The sequence below is a fragment of the Mirounga angustirostris genome, unplaced genomic scaffold, assembly GCF_029215605.1.
Source record: "Mirounga angustirostris isolate CCGP_5_RB_7025 unplaced genomic scaffold, mMirAng1.0.hap1 SCAF_12, whole genome shotgun sequence".
Lineage (NCBI taxonomy): Eukaryota > Metazoa > Chordata > Mammalia > Carnivora > Phocidae > Mirounga > Mirounga angustirostris.
The window spans coordinates 36,639,522-36,663,162 of record NW_026991720.1 but is presented as its reverse complement, the minus strand read 5'-3'; the positions used below and the strand labels follow the sequence as shown (position 1 = coordinate 36,663,162).

The following is a 23,641-nucleotide window of genomic DNA, read 5'->3' as shown; positions in this document are numbered from 1 at the left end:
CACGTCATGACCCCAGGATCCTGGGATTGAGCCCCACATCGGACTCCCTGCTCGGAGGGAAGCCTGCTTCTCCCTCTCCCGCTCCCCCTGCTTGTGCTCCCTCTCTCGCTGTGTCTCTCACTGTCAAATAAATAAAGTCTTTTAAAAAAATAAATAATAAATAATTTTTTAAAAAAAGGAAACTAGAAGGTGTGTGAAAGGCCATGAGCATTTACCCTTATGAAAGCAGAGAGTCGTTTTGTCTGAAACAGGTTGCTAATAGTTTATGTGTATAGTTTCCAGTGTTTAACTTTAATTCATAATATCTTAATATCTTTGAATTGAAAGGAGTCTTAATACCCCAACCCTGTGTAGGAATTTCCTTTGCAACATCCTTGACCTGTGTCCTCAGCCTCTGCTCAGTCACTTTCAGTCATAAAGTACCATGGAATTCCTAATTATCGTGCCTCTGATATTACACTGAATGCCTTCATAGGGAGTTAGATGGTCTTCATTCCCTGTAAGCTTTTAAGTTCAAACATTTACCCAGATGGACGATTACACGAGTGAAACAGAATAAGGCTGCATTGTAAAAATCAAAAGAAATGTAATTTACGGGAAGATGTCAGTGAAGAGAAATTTGCATTAAACAGCGTATTTAACGGCATAAAATGAAAAGCAGATTTGTAAAATTACCTATCTGCTTGTGTAGCAAAGGACCTATATCCATAATGATCTCAGGCACACAATATAGTAAGTAGGGCCACATCTTACTAGAGACTGAGGACACTTTTGTCAGACTGCAGAATGCATACATAGTAAATTGTGAAAACTGTAGATACAAACTGTGAATAATTAAGATGTTTGAACTGATTGGCATGACTTGTTTGGACTGTGCTTTAAAAAGTAGTTGGATGTGGTGGGGGGAAGCAGTTATATTTCGAATACTTCAAAAGCAGAACATGATGAACAGACTGAGTTTCAACAGTGTTCAAACTCCTATGAATAAGCCGTCTGTTTATAACTTCAGCCTAAAAGATTAAACAATTTATATGCTCACAGATATTCATTCCTTTTTTTAGGATGCTCACGAGTTTGATCTCCTTAAAATAAAGTCAGAACTTGGTGAGTTTGATTCAGAAGTTGTTTTCCATGATGCTGCGTTTTTATACACCATCCTGTAAATGATGCCTGTGTTCAGTAGTCGTGATGAGAGAGTGCACAGCCAAAATGTGTCTCTCCACAGATGGTCTCACGGGATTGCCTGAAGCAATGATTCACAACCATTTTGAACTGTAATATTCAAATATGGTTTTTATTTCATATGGTCTTTCTTCTTTCCTACATATATGAATGCTTCAAATAAAATACAAGTTAAGGGTTAGTATCTATTATAAATAAAGTGGAGGGAGCTAACGGAAAGACCATGGATTTTGAAGTCAGACTAGAGTTCATATTCCAGCTCCAGCACTTACTGGCTGTGTGACATAAGGCCTCGGGTCAACAGAATGTGAAGGGAGTAGATAATGTATATAAAATACCTACTGGGGGGCGCCTGGGTGGCTCAGTTGGTTAAGCGACTGCCTTCGGCTCGGGTCATGATCCTGGAGTCCCAGGATCGAGTCCCACATCGGGCTCCCTGCTCAGCGGGGCGTCTGCTTCTCCCTCTGCCCTCTTCCCTCTCGTGCTCTCTCTCTCTCATTCTGTCTCAAATAAATAAATAAAATCTTTAAAAATAATAATAATAATAAAAAAATAAAATACCTACTGTACTGCTTGGCAATGTAGCTAGATTATTTATCACAGATGGACCCAATTGCATCATTCTCAGTATCAGTATGATGGAAAGATTAGGGTCATGAAGATGTAAATTACTGACTTGCTAATGGATCAAAGACAGTAGAAAGCTCACTTCCCACACCTCAGCTTACTACTTTCCTAGACTCTGGAATGTGTTGCTTTACTTTGCTATTCTTACAGACATGTATATATGTCAAATGTTGGCTCTACCACCCACTAGCTGTGCAACCTTGGACAGTTTCCTAATAGATAATGTGGGTATGATAATACTACCTATGTGGTAGAGTTTTGCAAGAATTAAACATATTAATGCATGGAAACTGATTAGAACAGTGCCTAGCACATAAGCCCTATATAAGTATTGGCTGTTATTGTTTGGTATCTATTATTCTTTTTTTTTTTTTAAAGATTTTATTTATTTATTCATAAGAGACAGAGAGAGAGAGAGAGACAGGCTCCCCGCTGAGCGAGGAGCCCGATGCGGGACTCGATCCCAGAACCCTGGGATCATGACCTGAGCCGAAGGCAGACACTTAACCATCTGAGTCACCCAGGCACCCCTTGTATCTATTATTCTTTATAATTGTACTGCCTCTTCAGGTTGGTTAATAAAGAGAAGTGGCTCGGGCACTTGGGTGGTTCAGCATTTGACTTCGGTTGACATCGGTTAAGCATTTGACTTCGGCTCAGGTCATGATCTCAGGGTCCTGGGATCGAGCCCCACCTCGGGCTCCATGCTCAGTGAAGACTCTGCTTGTCCGTGTGCCCCTCCCCCTGCTCGTACTCACTCTCTCTCCCTCTTTCAAAGAAAAATAAAATCTTTTTTTAAAAAAGGAGACATGGCCCTTTTAAAAAATTATAATAGTACAAAAATGGGTCTGACCAGTTGTCTAATGATTGTATAAACTATCATTTTTTAGGATTAAATTTCTACCAACAAGTGAAACTGGTCAATTTCATTCGGAGGCAAATTCACCAATGTAGATGTTATGGCTGCCATGTGAAATTCAAATCCAAAGCAGAGTTAAGGACTCATATGGAAGAAGCTAAACATACATCACTGCTTCCTGAAAGAAAGACATGGGATCAACCAGAGTGAGTACTACTCAACCAAACATATACTTCTTAGCTCCATATCCCTTACTTGTTTTTATTCATTTCTCCAAACCTAAATAAAAGAGAAACATACATGTATAGAAAAAAGTAAAAATCTTCAAAAACCTTATTTTTAAAGGAATCCCGTTTTTGTAAGTGTAACCAGATTTTGTGGTATGGAGATAAAGATGTAGATATAGAATTATAGATTTTTCCATTATATTTTGTTAACAGAATATTGTAAGCATGTTTCTATATCTAATACATATCGATTGTATCATTTTTAATGGTTGTCAAATATCCCATTCAATAGATATACCGTAATTTGCTAGATATTGAGGTTGTTTCTTGCATTTTGCTCTTTTATTTTTTTTTTATTTTTTTTTTTTTAAGATTTTATTTATTTATTTGAGAGAGAGAGAATGAGAGAGAGCACATGAGAGGGGGAGGGCCAGAGGGAGAAGCAGACTCCCTGCCGAGCAGGGAGCCTGATGCGGGACTCGATCCAGGGACTCCAGGATCATGACCTGAGCCGAAGGCAGTTGCTTAACCAACTGAGCCACCCAGGCGCCCCATTTTGCTCTTTTAAATAGTAATACAATGAGTATCCATCCATATGCCTGCATTGTTGCACACTTACCCAATTTTTCTTTTAGATAAACTCCTAGAAATAAAATTACTCTGTCAAAGAGTACACAACTATTAGGGTTTTTGGTATATATTTTTCATCTCAGCACTTTATAAATGTTAAGCAGTTGGTCCACTGATCTGTACTATGGAGGTGGCATCAGACTTCTTTGCCAGTTCAGCCATCTGGGCTGGTTCTCATAGTCTGGACAACCTCAGCTGAGAGAACCTCTGAGAGGTTGTAGAGTTCTAGCTGCCTGGAGGTTCCTCTCTTCTTAGGAAATGTTAAATAAGCCTCCTCCCTCCCTCGCCCCCAACTCTTCCCCAACACTAGCCCCAAAGCTCTAGATTTTCCTCTAGAAAATCCCAGATTTCAGGGCACCTGGGTGGTTCAGTCAGTTAAGTGTCCAACTCTTGGTTTCGACTCAGGTCATGATCATAGTAGGGTCATGAGATCGAGCCCCACATCAGGTTCCACACTCAGCATGAAATCTACTTGAGATTCTCCCTCTACTCCTCCTCCTGCTCACACTCACTTGCTGTCTCTGTCTCCCTCTCTCTCTCTAAAATAAATAAATAAAATCTTTTAAAAAAAGAAAGAAAGAAAATCCCAGGTTTGTGAGAGGCAAAGTCGGTCCTGGATTGCCTGAGACCCTGTTCCTATAATTCTTAAATAAAGTGAAATCTTTAGAGATACTCCAGAACTAACTCCTAAGTGTGTCCAGAAAAGGAACCTGAATAATAGACTTAAAATTCTATAGATGTTTTAATTTTTGATCACCTAGAATGAAGGAACCAGTAGTGATTAAGTTGGGAAGAACACACACACATTCAAGGGAAACAATGTTTTCATCAGATATTTAAAGGATTCATGTATGAAAAAGTAGCCATATTTGAGTTTTGGTAATCTGTAGGGAAGAACTGGGGCCTTTGAGTAGAAATGAAGGGGATGTCATTTTTAGCTTCATCCATGGCACTCTATCTAACAGCTAGAGCTGTCCAGTACTGTAAGCTGCCTTTCGAGATAGTTTTTGTGGGACTGTCAAGCACAGGCTGAATGGGCAGCTAGCAAGGATACTGGTAAGACTGATACCAGCCAGTAAAGGTCAAAGTAAAAGTAATTCAGAAGTTGTCTCCCATACCACCTTTGCAAAATGCTGTCGAAATTGTTGGCAAGGAAACCTAGCAGACTTATAGTAATGTGTATGTTCAGCTGCCTAGAAACTTTACTGGATAATTTATAGTTTGGTTGTTCAGTATATCTGTGGTCGTTTTCAGGTATTATTTTCCAACCTACGAAAATGACACTCTACTGTGTACACTGTCTGACAGTGAAGGTGACCTGACAGCTCAGGAACAAAATGGAAATATTACCATCCTCAGTGAAGATACATCTAAACTGCATGCTTTGAAACAAAGCAGTATTTTGAACCAGTTGCTACTGCAAGAGGGCTTGAAAAACTAGAAGAAAATGCCACAGAAGCAACTTTTCATGTTTTTCTCTTATGAAACAAACTCAGAAAAATAGTTTAAATTTGAACATTAGCAAAGGATTAGTCCTTGGTGAAATAAAAGTTTTAAAAAGTACTTTGCAAAAAATAAAATGAGGACTTTTTGTATTTTTGGCTATAAGTTTTACTATGTAATCATTATAAATGATCTCATTTCATTAGACTCAATTATCTACAATAAGGAGGACATGCGGGGATTGGATTCTGGACCAAGAAAAAATTTTCTTTTGCTATAAAAGATCTAGTGGGACAAATGGCACACTTTTAATAAGGTTGTAGCTAATGTTAATTGGTGTTAATTTCCAGATTTTGATAATTGTACTGTGATTATGTAGGAGAACGTCCATGTCTTTAGATAATACACAGTGAAACTTACAGGTAAAGGAGCATTTTTGGTTGCAACTTACTCTCAAAAAACAAATGTGAATATGTAGACAGAAAAATGCTGAAGTGAATGTGATAGGTTGTTAACATTTGGGGAATCTAGGTGAAGGTTATATAGCAATTCTTTGTACTACGGCAACTTTTCTGTAAGTCTAAAATGCCTTTACAGTTGGTTTGTTTAAATCAGGTCCCATGGGGCACCTGGGTGGCTCAGTCGGTTGGGCGGCTACCTTCAGTTCAGGTCATGATCCCAGGATACTGGGATCGAGCCCGGGGTCAGGCTCCCTGCTCAGTGGGGAGTCTGCTTCTCCCTCTCCCTCTGCCCCACCCCCTCATGCTCACACACTCTCTCTCTCTCAAATCAATAAAATCTTTAAAAAAAAAAAAAAAAATCAGGTCCCAGGTGAGATTCATGCATTGCCTTTGGTTGGTATGGTTCTTAAGGATCTTAAAATCTATACAGTTCATGCTCCCTCTTAAAATGCCACTTTTTTGTTAAACTGAGCCCTTTGTCTCACTTTCTGAGTTTGGATGATCATATGCTCTTTGTGTCATTTAACATGTTCCTCTATCACCCCTTTTTCCTGCCAACTGATAGATTTAAGAAGTTCCAATAAATTTGTGTTCAAATTTGTTTGCACAAATAATTTATAAGAAATACTATTGCTGTTGCATCACATCAGGCACATAATATCCCTTGTACCAGTTTTAGAGATTTTAGAGCTGACAGTCCACTCAGGTATTGTCAGTCAATGCATCATTATAAAGTTCCCCATCAGTCTTTTATCTAACTCATTTGGTACTCACTGGTAATTGCTACCTATTATTTTTTCTAGTGACTTGCAAAATGATGGTTTTCTAATGCTATCGTTTACAGTGCATTCTTTATACAGCATGGGTGCTATGGAGTACTGGAGTTTGAAGTTCTAGTTTTCAACTGTTAATACCAGCCTATGTAGGCAGTGCCCAAAGACTAATCTTGAAGTCATGTGGCCTGTCAAGAGTCTCAAGAGTCATCCCCCACCGTGTGATCCAAAAGTGACTAGATTTATAAATTTTAGAGGCTCTGACCATGGCTTTAGATTTCCAAGCCTCCAACTTTGCAGACACCTACACAAGTCTTTTATTAAAAACAAAGCAGAGAGGCGCCTGGGTGGCTTAGTCAGTTAAGTGTCTACTCAGGTCATGATCTCAGGGTCCTGGGATCTTGCCCCGCATTGGGCTCTCTGCCCAGCAGTGAGTCTGCTGCTCCCTCTCACTCTCCCTCTGTGCTCTCTCTCCTTCTCAAATAAATAAATAAAATCTTAAAAAAAAAAAAGGAAAGGGGCTCCTGGGTAGCTCAGCTGGTTGAGTGTCCGACTCGGTTTTGACTCAGGTCATGATCTCAGGGTCGTGAGCTAGAGCCCCACTTCAGGCTCTGTGCTCAGTGGGGAGTCTGGGGTGTCTGCTTGGGACTCTCTCTCCCTCTACCCCCTCTCCCCCAAAATAAATAAATAAATCTTAAAAAAAAAAAAAAGGCAAAGAAATAGAAGCCCTTATTATAATGGAAAATGCCTAAGTTAAAGACACAATTGAGTTAAATTGTTTTAAACCCGAAGACCTAAAGAAGGCAGTTAGTCCTGTGCCTAGAACCTTGTGTGTCTAGGCAGATTTGTTCAGGAAATCAGGTAATGTGTAGAGTGTTTCTAGAATGTGCTTCAGTTTTAGAACAGGAGCAATGAAAGAATGAGAACAAAATTAAGAATAATTAAGCTTGTGAAGGAGAAAGTTTTTTTTGGAGAAAGTTTTTGGAGATAAAGTTGAGATCTTAGAGAACAGATCAGATGGATATAAAAGGAAAAATGAAATTGAAGGACAGATAAAAGGGAAAAGATGATGTACTTAGGTTTAATTCATATAAGAGGTTATTTTTAAAATGAGTAGATGTTTTGGAGGTTTGGGGTTTTTTTTTTTTAGCTCAGAAATAATAACTTGGTCCCAAAAAAATCAAACAAGAATAGAAGCAAAATCATAGCCGACTGTGCTGACTGACTCTCAGAGGGAGCAAGAATATAGACCACTACTGGCAAAGTACTCTCTTAGAGCTACACAGAGAATAGAGACTACTTGCCAAGAACTATTGGGAATTCCTCCTTAAAGTTTGGGACACTGATGCCAGGTGTACCCTGAAAGGTTGGACAGTTCAAAAGGGGAGGATCAGCCAGATGGAAGTACACTATTCAAGGGATTATTGAATGGGTTCCCAGATGTCACTAAAATTGTAAATAGGAATACAAGTGCCGTCTATACCCAGAGGGAACAGGCTGAGAAATTTTGAAATTTTAGACTGTAAATGAAGGCAACCAGAAAGATGAAACATAACAGAGAGCCAATCAGGACAGTGATAAATGGAATCCAAGCCTGGATTGGCTGTTAGCCTAATCACAAAATGCATGTTGATTATCTAATTCAGAAAGGTGAGAGTGGCCAAGGTTTTTTTTTGAACAATGGTTGCTTTTGGCCTAGCAGACCTAGTGATTTAGCTCTCAAAACAGAAGACCCCATTAGACAAAATCTAGAACAGAATGTCAGTAAGTACATGTGGCCAGAAAGAAGAGAAAGATAAAAAAAGGAAGAAAGAAAAAAAAAGGAGGCATCAGATTCTACAAATACTAGGCCTTTATTAGGGAAATTTAACTTATTAGGAGGTAAGTTAAACTGTGACAAATCCAGCTGTTCACCTTGAAAAGTATAGAGGGGAAGTCAAGCCCTAGGACATATCCAATATTGCTGACAAAGGCGGAGTGGAGGGAAATACTCCTGGAGGCCTGGACCAATCAAAAGCAAGGGAAGGTGGAGTGCTGAGCAGGGCTTCACAGAGGTATCTGTCCTCACCAGTGCAATTAATCTGGTAGTCCAGTTGCCCCCAGTATTCGTTCTCCCTCTCTTGAATAGGTTTAGTTGGGTATATGGCAGACTAGAATGAAGACTACACTTCCTAGCTTCTCTTACAGCTCAGGATACTTGTGTGTCTACATTGTGGTAAATGAGATGTAAACAGAAGAGTCAAGTGTGACAGCTTCTAAGAGTCTTCCTTGAGATACTAGATGCAGCACTCTCTGCTTTCCTTTCATCCCTTCCTGCTCCTGTTGCTGAAGATACCTGCATATGGGACAGGGAAGTCAAACCAAGCATGATAGGGCAACAGTGCCAAAGGAATCTGGATGAACCAGCCCTCAAACGGTGACCTAGATGTTTATGTGAGTGGAATAAACATCTACCTTTCCACTGTTACTTTGGGGGTTTTGTCATTCATAGCTGAACCTAGAGATTCAGCTGCAGAAATGTCCATAGCAGCTTTAGTTCAGGAATCTGCGAGGATGTTTTCTGGTTGAAAAAAAATGAGGCACTGGGGAGCCTGGGTGGCTTCGTCGTTAAGCGTCTGCCTTCGGCTCAGGTCATGATCCCAGGATCCTGGGATCGAGCCCCACATCGGGCTCCCTGCTCGGCGGGAAGCCTGCTTCTCCCTCTCCCGCTCCCCCTGCTTGTGTTCTCTCTCTCGCTATGTCTCTCTGTGTCAAATAAATAAAATCTTTTTAAAAAAAGAAAAAAACAAGGGAGTGAAAGAGAGGCTACCCTTACAAGACAGGCTTTACAGGCATGTCATTCCACAACAAAGACCAACAGCAGGAGCCAGTGTGGAAACCGTGTGGTTATTTAGAGCCTAGATCCCACAGATCAGGCAGGGGATATTGTAGACAGAAGGCTCAAAGGGGAAAGGAAAAGTAAAACGGTCTTTAAGATTCGAGATGGAAAAGAAAGACCTCTCAAAAGCAGACTCATGATTGGGCTTGCCATCACTGGAGATTTCTAAACTTCGCAAGAATGCAAATATCTTACAAGGGAGAAAGATTCACCTCTGCCCTCTAAGGTTCTTCAGCTGGTTCTGCAAAATAAACTGACAACAGAGAGATTAATATGAGAAAAAATATACGAAGTTATTTGATATTGGGGCACATGGGTGGCTCAGGCAAGCGGCTGCCTTCAGCTCGGGTCATGATCCTGGGGTCCTGGAATCAAGTCCCACATCAGGTTCCTTGCTCAGCAGGGAGTCTGCTTCTCTCCCTCTGCCTGCTGTTCCCCCTGCTTGTGCCCTCTCTCTCTCTGTGTCAAATAAACAAATCTTTTAAACAAAATTTTTAATTAAAAAATTATTTGATACTAAAAGTTTTACACAGGGGTGCCTGGGTGGCTCAGTGGGTTAAGTATCTGGGAGATTCCTCCCAATCGAGTTTGGTGTTAAGTGTTTTGATGATACTCTTTAAAAAGTGAGGTATACCAGGGGCACCTAGGTGGCACAGTCGGTTAAGCATCCAACTCTTAGTTTTCACTCAGGTCGTGATCTCAGGGTTATGAGATCAAGCCCCAAGTCAGGGTCCATGCTCAGCACAGAGTCTGCTTGAGATTCTCTCTCTCCCTCACCCCTCGACCCCCTCCCCCAGCTTGCACTCTCTCTCTCTCTCTCAAATAAATAAATAAATCTTTTTAAAAAGTCCTTAAAAACTGAGGTATATCAGAAACTTGATGTATAATTAAACTTTTAAGATTCTGAAAAAAGCCACACCAGTGGTTCTAGTGAGACCCTGTCCAGGTTGCTGAAAGAACTACAGTGCTATCCAAGGCATGAAGAACCCACCTGGTTCAGAATGAACAGCATCAGAAGGATGAGTTTTAGATTCGAATGTCTTTAACTCAAGCATATAAGAGAATCTAATCTTTCAACTTTTTCTCCCTGGGAAATTCACAGTGGTAGAGGGGTTATATTTAAATTGGAGGACATCAATATTTTACTGAAATTTTTTTATTGAAGTATCTTTACATTGTCATATAATGTCTTTTCAGAGCCTCTGATAGACTGTCCAAACAATATGGTTAGACATAATTAGGACTGCAAAGTGAACTGGGGAACTTCCAGCTGGGGTTCAGCTTGGCCTTGGAATTAGTTCAGTCACTGAATTGCCTTCTGAGGGCAATAGCTATGCTCATCAGCCATTCGATGGGAAAAGTAGGGGGATGTGCTTGTGGTGGGAGCAGTACTTTCAGGATAGATTGCTGGTCTCCTGCCAAGGAGATGGTCACACCCTTGTTGGCCCTGAATTTAATGGTTAAGCCCAATGAGCTAAGAGAACAAAAAACCCTGGGAGTGTTGGGCACCTAGCACCTTGTTTCCACAAGAAAAGGAATCCATTACAACAACTTTCTTGGTTTCTTTCTGCCCCCTGTCACTGCTGTGAGTGAGGAGAATGAATCTTCTGACTGGAACAGGAACTAGGCATCTATGACTCAGCCCCTTCCTCCTCCTTTTTCTCTTTCGGGTATGTCTGTCTGCCGAGAGAGCACATCCTGTTCTTCTCCTCCATTCTGCAAACTTTAGAGTGGCAGGCTCTGCCTGTGAAGTTGAAGGCCTGAAGTTACCCAACACTGTCTGTGACTGTGTGGATAAATCTGCCTAACTTTGCGGTTCATTGTTAGTGCCCACAACTATATGCCATGCTCTCCAAGCATCTTTATTAGTAGTAAAGGTGATATTTCATCTCTGTCTGCGTGACTCATGTATCACCTGGCCCCTCTGGAAGGTACACAGTCTCTCGGGATGGTCAGGATTACTAGGAAACCATGTCTTGGAGAGTTACTGGTAAATACTCTTGAGTCCTGGCAGTCAGGAGGCAAAATAGACTTAGTTCCAGTCCAGGACTAAGGCTGGGCGATAAAGCCAGAGAATTCTAGATTATCAATGGTGAGCTAGCTGCATGTATACTTTTTGAAAGATCTTTAGAACTAGGTTCTTAGGTTGAGTTCCACAAAAAACAGACCTTAAGAGAACAACTTGTGTGCAGATCATTTACTCGACAGGTAGACTCAGGAAATGTCAGTATAGGAAGTAAAAAATGAAACGGAAGGAGCACAAAAGTGTGCATTAATGAAGTTACTGCTATGGGAACTGGAGTTCAACCTTACTGAGGACTTCTGAGGGATTGCATAGGACACTTAGAGTGCCCTCCACCCACCACTACCACTACCAGCAAAAGAGCTGGGCTGTTGATCCACCAGCCCCCACTGGTCGAAGATCTAGGACTGCTCCCCTGGCATCAATTGCCTGGCCCTCCCAGCCTGCCTTGCACGTTGGTCTAGTGCCTTACACAAAGACTGAGGAAGCAGTAGTGCAAAAGGACACTAACAGTAACTGCTACGAATATAGATGTTGCATGACCACAAAAGAAACATTTTATGTAGAATTTAGCTGTCCTCACAACCTTTCCATATATCACTGACCTGACCCTCAAAACAATGTTATGAGCTCTCTAGTCAGGAATGTTTATCCTCATCAAGGGTAAAGACATGATGAGATAACTGAGGAACAGAGAGATGGGGACTTGTCCAAAAGATAAAAGCCCCACCAAGTATTTTGTATTGTAATAACAAAATAATATATGGGAATTTAAAATGAAACAAAGCTGAGTCCTGAACTTCTTTACTGAATGGAGGAATAGCAATTCTTTTTGAAAGGACGGACTCAAACTTGAATCAGAACCAAGAATGGATTCTTTAAAATGTTAAGTGCTTTGCTGACTTTATATGCAGAATTAACTCACCAGTCCACTTTCATCAAGGGCATCAAACTGCAGCTATTGTTTGCCCATTCTGCAAAAATAGCCATCCTACATCCTTGAAGTTTAATTCAACTCTTTCAATAAGCTTTAGATGATGGATAAGCTAGAGGATTAAACCAGGAGCTGCAGTTGAACTCTTATGCCTCATAATTGATACTTTGAAAAGCTAAAACATGTTCACTTCCTGATGATAGCAATTTGCAAGATTGAATGACATTGCAAGCATATTAATTCAAACTGAAAACATTCAGCTAAGTTAATATTAATTTCACAGTGTTCTGAGATTCAAGTGAAGCTGAGTTCTGTTGGGCTTATAAAATTAGGCTACAGAAAACAGGCTTTTTTTGAAGATAATTTCAGTCAGTTGACTTGGATACAGGGTGAGCAGTGAATCAGTCTAATGAAATAGATTTTCATTTTGGTGTTTTCATCATTTGGAAAACATTAAAAAAGCAAAAGAATATGCTGTGGTAAATTATAAAAACTAAAAAAAAAAAAAAAAAATTGAAGGAGGAAGAGAAAGTGAAGGACACCAAAACCCCAAAATTCTTAATCTCTTACTCTCACAAAAGGCAACCCACTCCAACACCTCCATCATTGCCTACAAAGATAATGTCCAAACCCTGGCACTCGAGACCTCTCAGAATCTGGTCACAACTACCTCCTCCATCATCCAATCCATCATTAAGTCCAGTCAGTTCTATCCCCCAAATGCATCTCCTCAGGCTGTACCACCCCTGGACTAAACCACTACAACATTCTACTAGTAAGACTCCCTCCTTCCATGATGGCCTCTTCAGTCTGTCCTCATACAGCTAGAGTGATCTTTAACAATCCTTCCATGGTATAATGAATTTTGGGGTTACTTACCCAGCACTCACTTCCCTTTTCTTTCTTTCCTAAATGTTTCCAAATTATCTTGGGAGGACCACTCCACCCTCACTAAGTAGCAACATGCCATTTGGGATTGACCCCAGCCCTAGTGACAGGAGGCAGGGAGTCCTGCCTGGAGTTTGAGCTTCACTGCCAAGATTGGGTGATGTAGAGAGGTGACTGGCCCAGGCTGTTCCAGTCAGAGTGAAGGTGAGGGATTCTGTTCATTGGCTTATAGAAGCTGGACTCTCCCTCTCCTTGTGAAAAAAAGAAACAGGTACCATGGTTGATGCCAAAACCATCTTGTCATCTTGAGAGGACTCTCAGAGAAGAGGAAAGGCAAGATGAAATGAAACCTCACCTCAAGACTTTGCAGTTACTCAGGCCAATAAATTCCCTTTATTGCCTGAACCCTTTAAGTGGGGTTTTCTATTACATACGTGAGAGTGTCTGAGCTTATATACATGGCTTCCCGTTGAACATGGAATCAAGTGTAAACTTCTTACATGACCCCCAAAGCCCTCCTGATTTGGACCTAGCCACATCTCCAACCTCGTCCCTTGCCACTCTCCTGCATGCCCACTACTCTTCAGGCCTCCTTGAACGGACAACACTTCTTCCCACCTCAGTGTTTTCGCACATGTTCTCTTTGTCTGGATATTCTTGTGCGGACTCTTTATATCACCGTCTTCTTATCATCCAGGCCTCAATGTCACCATCACAGGCTGGTCCATTCCAGTTTCGAGTCCTACACTATCTTGGTTGCTGCCACTGTGGTTTCAATTTCAGCAACCCCATGAGAAAAGAACTGGGAGAAGGCCAGGCTGTGAGTTGGAAATATTCTCGGTGCCACAAGTCCAATATGCATCTGGTCCCTCCCCACTCTCACTTCTGAGGAAAAAAATGAATGTGTGGGGACATCACATTTTTCTGGGGTTAGGATGGAGAATTTTATTCCCAAGAATGCCGAGAGGCTGCTCGCCATGAGACAAAAGCTGGACTGGGCTTTGCTGCCGGCTCTGGGATCTAGAAGGCCTTGTGCTGGAAGCTGGTGCAACAGTGCCCGAGGAGAAGGTGGGAGTTCCAGAGGGCAGCAAGTCAGGAGAAGACTGGCAAGAGACTGCAGGGCTGAGAGAGCAAGCAGTCTCTTCAGCACTGAAGGGAGGGTGAAGAGGACTTTAATGATATTTTTATGGACAGCAACACATGGTGTGCTGGTGTCTTCCCTAAAAACATTCCTGGGGAAACAGAAAATCGGGTTCCCAGGGAGAAAGGGGAAATGGAGAGTTACTGTGTGATGGTTACAGAGTTTCTGTTTAAATAATGACAGAGTTCCAGAAATAGATAGTGGTGATAGTTGTACAACATTGTGAATTTTTTTTGAGAGAGAAAGTGGCGGTGGGGGGGGGGAGGGCAGGGGAGGGGCAGAGGGAGAGGGAGAATCCTAAGCAGGCTCCACACCCAGTGCAGAGCCCCACGTGGGGCCACCATCCCGAGATCATGACTGAGCCGAAATCAAGAGTCAGATGCTTAACAGACTGAGCCACCCAGGCACCCCCAACATTGTGAAGTTATTTATTTATTTGTTTATTTATTTTAGAGAGAGCACGAGCACAAGCAGGGGGAGAGGGAGAGGGAGAAGCAGGCTCCCCGCTGAGCAGGGAGCCCAATGTGGGGCTCCATCCCAGGACCCAGGATCATGACCTGAGCTGACGGCAGATGCTTAACCAACTGAGCCAGCCAGGTGCCCAACACTGTGAATTTAATTAACAACACTGAATTTTTTATTTTAAAATGTTTGAAATGATCAATTTTATGTTATTTTACCACAATAAGAAAAAGATTAAAAATAAGCTGAAAATGAGCAAAGGACCTGAACATTTTTCCAAAGAAGGTCAATAGGCACATGAAAGATGCTCAACATCACCAGTTATTAGGGAAATGCAAATTAAAACCACAGTGAGATATCACCTCATAATGCTGACATATCACCTCTTAGAATGGCCATCATCAAAAAGAGCTAATAAATGTTGGTATGGATGTGGAGAAAAGGGAAGCCTTGTGAACTGTTGGGATTGTAAATTGGTACAACTGCTATGGAAAACAGTAAAAAGAGAGGGGCACCTGGCTGACTCAGTCAGTGGAACATGCAGCTCTTGATCTCAGGGTTGTAAGTTCAAGCCCTATGTTGGGTATAGAGATAACTTAAAAATAAAATCTTTAAGCAGTGCCTGGGTGGCTCAGTCAGTTAGGCATCCAACTCTTGATTTCGGCTCAGGTCATCATCTTGAGGTCATGGGATCGAGCCCTGTGTTGGGCTCCACGCTCAGTGGGGAGTGTGCTTGAGATTCTCTCTCTCCCTCTGCCCCTCCCCCTGCTCACGCTCTCTCTCTTTCTCTCTCAAAGAGATATTTATTTCTCAAAGAAATAAATAAATCTAAAATAAAATAAAATCTTTAAAAAATAGAAAGAGACCTACCATATGATCCAGCAATTCCACTTCTGGAAATACATCCAAAGGAAATGAAAACACTAACTTGAAGATATATCTGCACTCTCCATGTTCATAGCAGCATTATTTACAATACCCAAGACATGGAAACAACCTAAGTGTCCATCAATGGATGAATGAATAAAGAAGTCTGGGTATATATAAATACATACATACAATGGAATATCATTAAGCCATAAATGCACTAGAGGAAAATTTACTATTTGCAACAACATGGATGGACCTTGATGGCATTATGCTAAGTGGAATAAGTCAGACAGAGAAAAGCAAACACTGTATGATCTCATTTACAGGTGGAATCTAAAACAAACTCATTAAGAGATTAGACTTGTGGTTATGAGAGGTACAGTGTTAAATTGGAGGCAGGTGGTCAAAAGGTACAAACTTGCAGTTATAAAATAAGTAAGTACTAGAGATGTAATGTACAACATGACGACTATAGTTAGCATTGCTGTTTGATATATAGGAAGTTCAAAGAGTAAATCCTAAGAGTTCTCGTCATAAGGAGAATTTTCTTTTTTCTTTTCTTTTAATATATTTATATGAAATGATGGATGCTAGTTGAACTTACTGTGGGAATCATTTCACAATATATATAAATCAAACCATCATGCTGTATGCCTTAAACTAATACAGTGATGTATGTCAACTGTTTCTCAATAAACTGAGAAAAACATTTAAAAAATAAACTGGCTGTATAACGGAGGAACTAGAGTAGGCCAAGCAGACCAAGAAAGAGGTTGGAACATCCATCTGATCAGGAGCTGATGAGAACTTCAACTAGGACAATGAAAATCAGGAAAAATTTGTAAGTAAAATGATCAGGACCAAATGCCTATTATTTCGGACCTGCTGAATTTAAGGCATGTGGTGACACTCCATCTCCTTCTTGCACACACTCCCCACAAGGGGGTCACTGCTGGGGTCCCGCTCATTTTCCCTCAGCAGTCCCCTGCCAATTATGACATCACAAATTCAGACCCAGGGGGTCAAATCTACTGTTTTCAAAAGAAGTCAGAAATCTGTGTTTTTATGTGAAATTTCCTGATTTATAATTCCCGTCTCAGGGCTAGTTCCTGTTTATGACTCTTGATATGGATGGCATGATAAAATAGGACAACAAATTCATATTGCACTGACTATAGACCAGATATGAACTTGGAATATTTTAAAATTTTTATTTGTGTGTATTTATGGTATACATAATACACTAGAACAATGGTATCTATGTATTAAATCATAAAGAGTAATTTATAAAGAATGTGTATAGGGCCACCTGGGTGGCTCAGTTGGTTAAACATCTGCCTTTGGCTCAGGTCATGATCCCGGGGTCCTGGGATCAAGCCCCGAATCTGGCTCCCTGCTCAGCAGGGAGCCTGCTTCTCTCACTCCTCCCTGCTCGCTTGTGCTTGCTGTTGATCTCTGTCACTCTCTTTCTCTCAAATAAATAAATAAAATCATTTTTAAAAGAATGTATATAATTTGGAAAAAGAATGAGAATATCCTGAGAAAACATCTTTTAATACATCTTTAAATTTTTTTTTTTTTAAGATGTTATTTATTTATTTGAGAGAGAGAGAGAATGAGAGACAGAGAGCATGAGAGGAGGAGGGTCAGAGGGAGAAGCAGACTCCCTGCCGAGCAGGGAGCCCGATGCGGGACTCGATCCCGGGACTCCAGGATCATGACCTGAGCCGAAGGCAGTCGCTTAACCAACTGAGCCACCCAGGTGCCCCATCTTTTAATACATCTTAAGATAAAGGTATAGAATCAAAAAAGCTCAGAGAACCTCTGATGGAGACTATTCCTCAACAGTATGTCATTAAGCCACAGTTCTCAAGCTTGGATGGACTGAAAAATCTGGTTTCAGATGCCTATCCCTAGATCTCACACACCATAGTTTCTGACGCACTAGGTCTAGGGTGGGAATAAGAAATCTGCCTTTCTAACAAGTGCCCTAAGTGATGTTGGGTCAAAAACCCATGAACCACACTTAAACACAGACATATTGTTAGGAGTAGAGGCTCTTGAGTCAAAAGGTCCTGGTTTCAAATCTTGGCTCTGACATTTATCAGCCATGGGACTTTGAGAAAGTTAACTTTAACTTCTGAAAGTCACAAATTTCTCATTTGTAATCTGGAAATAATACTAATGGCTACCTAATAAGTTTGTAAAACAATATTCAGCACATAGGGAAGGTAAAGTAAATATTAACTATTTTGTTATGATTGATTAATTCTTAAGCTCTGTGGAAGGGAGCTGAAGTGTTTTTAGGGCAAGGTGAGCTACCCTGTTTCTTTTGTCATCCATCTTATAAAGAGCCTTTGTCTGAGCAGGACTCCTCCCTTTTATCATGACCTCCTTTGTCTGTTCTCAAATTCTTTTCCTCTTCAAAGCTGCCCTTGATGTTCTTTTTAACTTGACTTCATCTACATAAAAACATTCACAGACATGGGTGCTCATCATACTAATCTCTCTACTATGAATATGTTTGAAATTTTCCTTAAAAAAAAAAGCCTTTTAAAGTCTTTGTTCACATGAACTGCTCTAAACTTTACCCTCCGTACGGAGAGCTCTAATACCACCTGAAATTTACACCTGGGCAGTGAAATTTAGGCACCATCTCTTGAACTCTCCTCATACATACAAGGTACATACAAGGTCTGAGACTTACTCATGACCCTCGCAGGGCATTCTCTGTGAAGAACATCAACCGTCCTAGCACATATAACGTCCGTCTGTCAGGGCTGTCAGAGTCTGCAGGCAGACTGCCATCTTATTGCTGGGATGATCCAGTTGGCTAGCGCTGTCCTGGGTTCTGGGGCCCCATCCCCAACTCCAACCAAGGCACCCCAGAGATAAAAGCAGATGATCCTGGAACAAAGTAAAAATAATTTAGCTAGATAAACATTCATTATTACTATTAGAAAATAAATTCAAAGCACATGCCCTAATTTCCATAACTCAGTGTCAACATCTTTGTAAAAAGGTACTAGATGGGCAAGGGTAACTTAAAAGTTACCAAAAAAGTTAAAAAAAAAAAAAAAATACCAGCAAGCGATTTTCTAGTCTCAAATGTTTGAAAACCTCATTCTCCAAAATATAAAAATTCCAAGTGAAACATCGCCAAAGCTAATACTATTAGGGTTTAGGCTATGCTGCCATAACAAAAAAACTCAAGGATACACTGGTTTACCTCAGGGTCTATTTGTCTCTCTTATCACAGTCTTGAGGTGCTCCAGGGTGGTAGGGCTACATGGCCATCCCTGCACAGGGCTTCTAACCCAGTCAGGAGGAGGAAGGGGAAGAGCCACAGAGTACATGAGTGTTTCTTTCTGGGTGCACATCTGAGAAGGGCAAAAATCCCTTCCACTGACTCTCCACACACTGTCCACTCCACTGGACAGAACTGATACATATAAGCCACACTTAACTGCAAGGTCTACTGGGAAATGCAGTCACCAGCTGGGTGGCCATATGGCCAACCTAGACTCCAAGTCCTAGTATTAAAGAAAGGGAGAATAGAGGCTGGTGAACAACTAGCTGGTTCCTTCTAGATCTTCCTCACTTCTTGTACAGTGGAAGTGCAGAAACTTTTTAGGTTATACAAATCCTCAGTGGGAAGGCTGTTCCGGATGATTGTAAAGTATGTAGTATTTGGAGTCTATCTGGGTACAAAACCTGGTTCTCTCACTAGCTGTGTACCCATAGGCAAGTTATATAACATCTATGTGCCTCCATTTTATTATGTGTATTTGGGAAATAATAACAGTACCTATCTCACAGGGTACCATAAGAAATAAATGGGAATATATTTTTAAAGCATCTAACATAGTTTCCACAATGCAACCCCTATCAAAATCCTAATGGTATTTTTTTGGCAGAAATAGAAAATAAGTCTTTCCTAAAATTCAGATGGAATTTCAAGGCATCCAAATAGCCAAAACAATCTTGGAAAAGAAGAACAAAGTTGGAGATCTCACATTTCTCATTCTCAAAACATATCACAAAGCTACAGTAATCAAAGCAGCATGGTACTGGAATAAAGACCAACTTCCAGACCAGCGGTATAGAATAGAAAGCTCAGAAATAACAGTTTCTAGCATGTGCGAGGCACTTAATAAGTGTGCCATCATCATCATCATCATCACCACCACTAAGCTGGATTATTTTTTCCTCCTCCACATATTACATACTGATGCCAGTCATTTAGTTCAAGTGCATTTATTTACTTCTTTATGGACTTTGAGTTTGGCAAGTGTTGACTGAGTACAATGAGAAACGTGATTTAGGCAGAGATTAATTGAGGAAGGGCAGGTTCCAACTTAGCCCAAGGACTCAATCTGACAGAATCTTTCCTACTTTCCAAGGTTTTAAATAGATATGAAGGGACTTGGGGAGCCTAGGTGGCTCAGTTGGTTAAGTGTCTGCCTTCAGCTCAGGTCATGATCCCAGGGTCCTGGGTTCGAGTCCTGCATCAGACTCCTTGCTCAGTGGGGAGACTGCTTCTCCCTCTTCCTGCCTCTCTCCCTACTTGTGCTCTCTCTCTCTCTAAAAATAAATAAATAAAATCTTTAAAAAAAAAAGAAGGGACTTATCTTTGTCTCATCATTGAGAGTTGTTGGACGGGCAGTGGTCCTCAAGTCTATAGGCAAAGGCACAGCTGACACAAGGCCAGTTCTGGGTCTCTATGGGCTGTTGTTAATAACTAGTACAGAGTCTTCAGAGCATGGGAGGCCAGATGGGGCTTGCGGTCTTGAATGCCACACTGCTGGGTAAATCTTCCATATCTCACTGCACAGACAATGAAACAGGTCAACAGTCTAAAGGGGGAACTTTATTGTGCAGGTGATTTCAGAGCAAACTTGAGGTCAAGGAATAAAATGTTGGGCAGGCAGCTCAGAGGTCAAGGCCTGAGCATGCATTTTTCCACACCAGCTTCTGGAGTTTCAGAGGGGCTTAATGAGAGCCAACAAAATTTCTGAGCATTTGTTGGCAACTATGCCAGAGAGCTAGGTTGACATTCTCTCAGAGCAACATCACTTGATGTTCCAGGTGGAAGCTGTTTGTGTCTTTTCTCCTCTTAAATAATAACTACAATTCAAATATAATAAATGGTGATGACCAATTTGTTTTCCATTTCATATTGTAAAAGCGTTCGTTCCCGGTTTACCACACTCACACCACTGCAAAAGTCTACTGCTGATTTTTATTTAAAGGTCCATGTCTGGAAAATAGTCTGCTTTCCGTCTTCCTTTTTACCAGGAGATAATTATAACTTCATCGACCTGCAAAGCGGTATAACTCTTATAGACACAGTTAAGAAGGGTGTACCGGCCATTCCTCTCCAGGATATGTGCTCTTCCTGCCGTATCTAGTGGAAAGATTCTATTGGAGTCCCCTTCTCTTCTCCCTTAACCACACCCAGAGCAGCTGGGGATGCCTTCCAGACTTCCAAACTGTAACAGGGAGCTGTGAGGCCATGAGTGTCTGAATCCTTGGTCTGTGGACCTCAGGGCAACCTGAACTTTGCAGAGAATTAACACAATAGGGAGACTTTTCCATTTTCCCAGGAATTGGGCCATGATTTGGGCCATGATGAAAACCAGAACACTTGTGTGCCCCAACATGATCACCCTCCAGAGTCATGGAATGATCTATATTTAGGTAAACAGGCATTAAATATTGGTGTGCACAATTCCGGACTTCAGTGAATACCAGTCCTGGTTGTCTTCAAGAACAACATGACGGACCACGGGCTGGGTCTGCCTTGCAGTCTCAGCTATGGGTTTGAAACCTGGGGTCCCTGGACCCTCCCCCAGTGGATCCATAGCTAGAATTCAAAGAATCTCTGAACATGAATGGGGAAAAATGACATCTTGATTTTCACCAACCTTAAACCAAAACATAACATTTTGTTCCACTACGAATGTAGGCAATACATCATTGTAGAATTAGCAGTGCGCCCCGCGGTCCTGCGGATCTGTCTCTTGCTTCAACAGTGTTTGGACGGAACAGACCCAGGGACGCCCCTCCAACCAGCCAACGACCACCCTCCAACCTCTTTTCCATCGCAACCTTGGGAGCCATCTTCTTGGCCATCCACTGCCTCTGGGACCAGCCACCAGCCAATTTCAAGCTTACCTTACCACCAATCAACCATGGGCTCCCAGATGCGTCAGAATTATTCCACCGAGGTGGAGGCCGCCATCAACCGCCTGGTCAACATGCTTCTGCGGGCCTCCTACACCTACCTCTCTCTGGGCTTCTATTTCGACCGTGACAATGTGGCTCTGGAAGGTGTGGGCCACTTCTTCCACGAGGTGGCTGAGGAGAAGCGCGAGGGCGCCGAGTGTCTCTTGAAGATGCAAAACCAGCGTGGCGGCCGCGCCCTCTTCCAGGATGTCCAGAAGCCGTCCCAAGATGAGTGGGGGAAAACCCTGGACGCCATGGAAGCTGCCCTGGTTCTGGAGAAGAGCCTGAACCAGGCCCTTTTGGATCTGCATGCCCTGGGTTCTGCCCGCGCAGACCCCCATCTCTGTGACTTCCTAGAGAACCACTTCCTAGATGAGGAGGTGAAACTCATCAAGAAGATGGGCGACCACCCGACTAACCTCCCCAGGCTGGCCGGCCCCCAGGCTGGACTGGGCGAATATCTCTTGGAGAGGCTCACTCTCAAGCACGACTAGGAGCCTCTGGAGACCAGCAGCCTTTGAGGGGGCCCCTCTGACAGCCCCCTGCTGCCAGAGCTTGTGCCTCAGCCTCTCGCTGCAGCCACGAGGCAGCTTTTTAACCACCCTGGAGCCCTCTCCCAAGCCGTGGACCATGGAAACAATAAAGCTTTTTGCAGCAAAAAAAAAAAAAAAAGCAGTGCTTTTGATGATAAAAACCACAGATATATTCATGTCGCGTTCAGCAGTTGTAGACATCTCGAAATATCATCTATACTCATTAATACTTCAAAATTCAACAGTTACTGGGCTCACTACTGGATCTTGTTGAATGCAATGATAAGATGCACGTATATTACTGTATCTTAAATACTTTCTAGTGTTTCTAGTTAACCGTATTTAACATATTTGATTTCGTTTGTATTTAATTTTCTTTTTGAAAGGTATTACTCTGAAAAGGTGTCCATAGACTTTACTAGGTAGCAAAGGGCAGCCATGACACACACAAAAAGCTGGGGGTGGGGGTGGGGGAGGGAAGCCCTGATCTAAAAGATGTCACCATTACACTATTGATGGGACTTTTTCTCTCTAAGACTGGGTATAACTTTAGAATCCCACTCAACACAGTGCATCAGGTAGCCACCAGCAGTCAACTGAGATGATACCTATTTACCATCTCTGGTCAATAAGAAGGAATTGATACAATGAAAGGCATCTCCTGACCCCCACAAGGTTCAGGTTCACTTAGAGATTAAGACATAGCCCTGGATTACATCTGCCCTAGATATTTCTGCCCATAGGGAAGGTTTTAGCGGAGTGTTTGCAGCCAGTCCCTGGGCATCCTTGGAGCTCCTGAACAAGGCTACTACCAGAAATGATCAGTAGCTCAAGGATTTTTCTCATCATAACACCAGTGTTGTTCAGGAAGCCACCATGTGTCATCCATATGTCACCTCCAGAGCTGCTACCAGTATAGCAATGTGCATTAGTACAATACTAAAAGCTCCTGGGGCACCTGGTGGCTCAGTTGGTTAAGTGTCTGCCTTTGGCTTGGGTCATGATCCCAGGGTCCTAGGATTGAACCCTTTGTCGGGCTCCCTGCTCAGTGGGGAGTTTGCTTCTCCCTCTCCTTCTGCTCCTCCCTGCCCTGCTCATTCTCTCTCTTTCTCTCAAATAAATAAATAAATAAATAAATAAAATCTTAAAAAAAAAAGCTCCTTACCAGTTGGTAAATAGATACTGGCTCAAGCTCCCTGAATGCCCTTTTACCACGCCAGCCACTTCAGCCCTAGGGAGCCCTGGTCAGCACTGGAGGGAAACAGCCCTGTAACTGGCCAAGGCTCCAGCATGCCTGAGGCTGTCCTATATGTCCCCATCCTCCCTCTCCCTTTCACCATCAATGATGATATGAGTAGGCTCAGACACCAGTCCCTCTGGGATAAATATAGGGATATTCCCTCTAGAAATAGAGGGAAATACGCCTGGTGCATACCTGGCCACCCCAAGGCTGGAGTGTCCTGATGCCTACCGCCAGGAATC

At 42.0% G+C, this 23,641-nt stretch overlaps 2 protein-coding genes across 3 annotated transcripts in view; both read left to right on the top strand.

The window, feature by feature from the left end:
* ZNF277 (zinc finger protein 277) overlaps positions 1-22,298 on the top strand; it is a 121,776-nt gene extending 99,478 nt beyond the window's left edge. For both annotated transcript variants that reach the window (XM_045864388.3, XM_064575042.1), the window contains exons 10-12: positions 1,062-1,104; positions 2,700-2,874; positions 4,780-22,298. In XM_045864388.3, the coding sequence (XP_045720344.1) occupies positions 1,062-1,104; positions 2,700-2,874; positions 4,780-4,966 (405 nt within the window). In that variant the 3' untranslated portion in view covers positions 4,967-22,298. The remainder of the gene's footprint in view (positions 1-1,061; positions 1,105-2,699; positions 2,875-4,779) is intronic.
* On the top strand, positions 21,593-22,298 carry LOC123835385 (ferritin light chain-like). The gene has a single exon (XM_045864390.3). It carries the CDS (start codon positions 21,593-21,595, stop codon positions 22,118-22,120), a length of 528 nt encoding a protein of 175 aa, XP_045720346.3. The 3' UTR covers positions 22,121-22,298.
* Positions 22,299-23,641: the final 1,343 nt, after the last annotated feature.

Bases quoted from the DNA above. Each gene is read 5' to 3' on its own strand.
- LOC123835385 (XM_045864390.3), top strand. From the start codon at position 21,593: ATGGGCTCCCAGATGCGTCAGAATTATTCCACCGAGGTGGAGGCCGCC.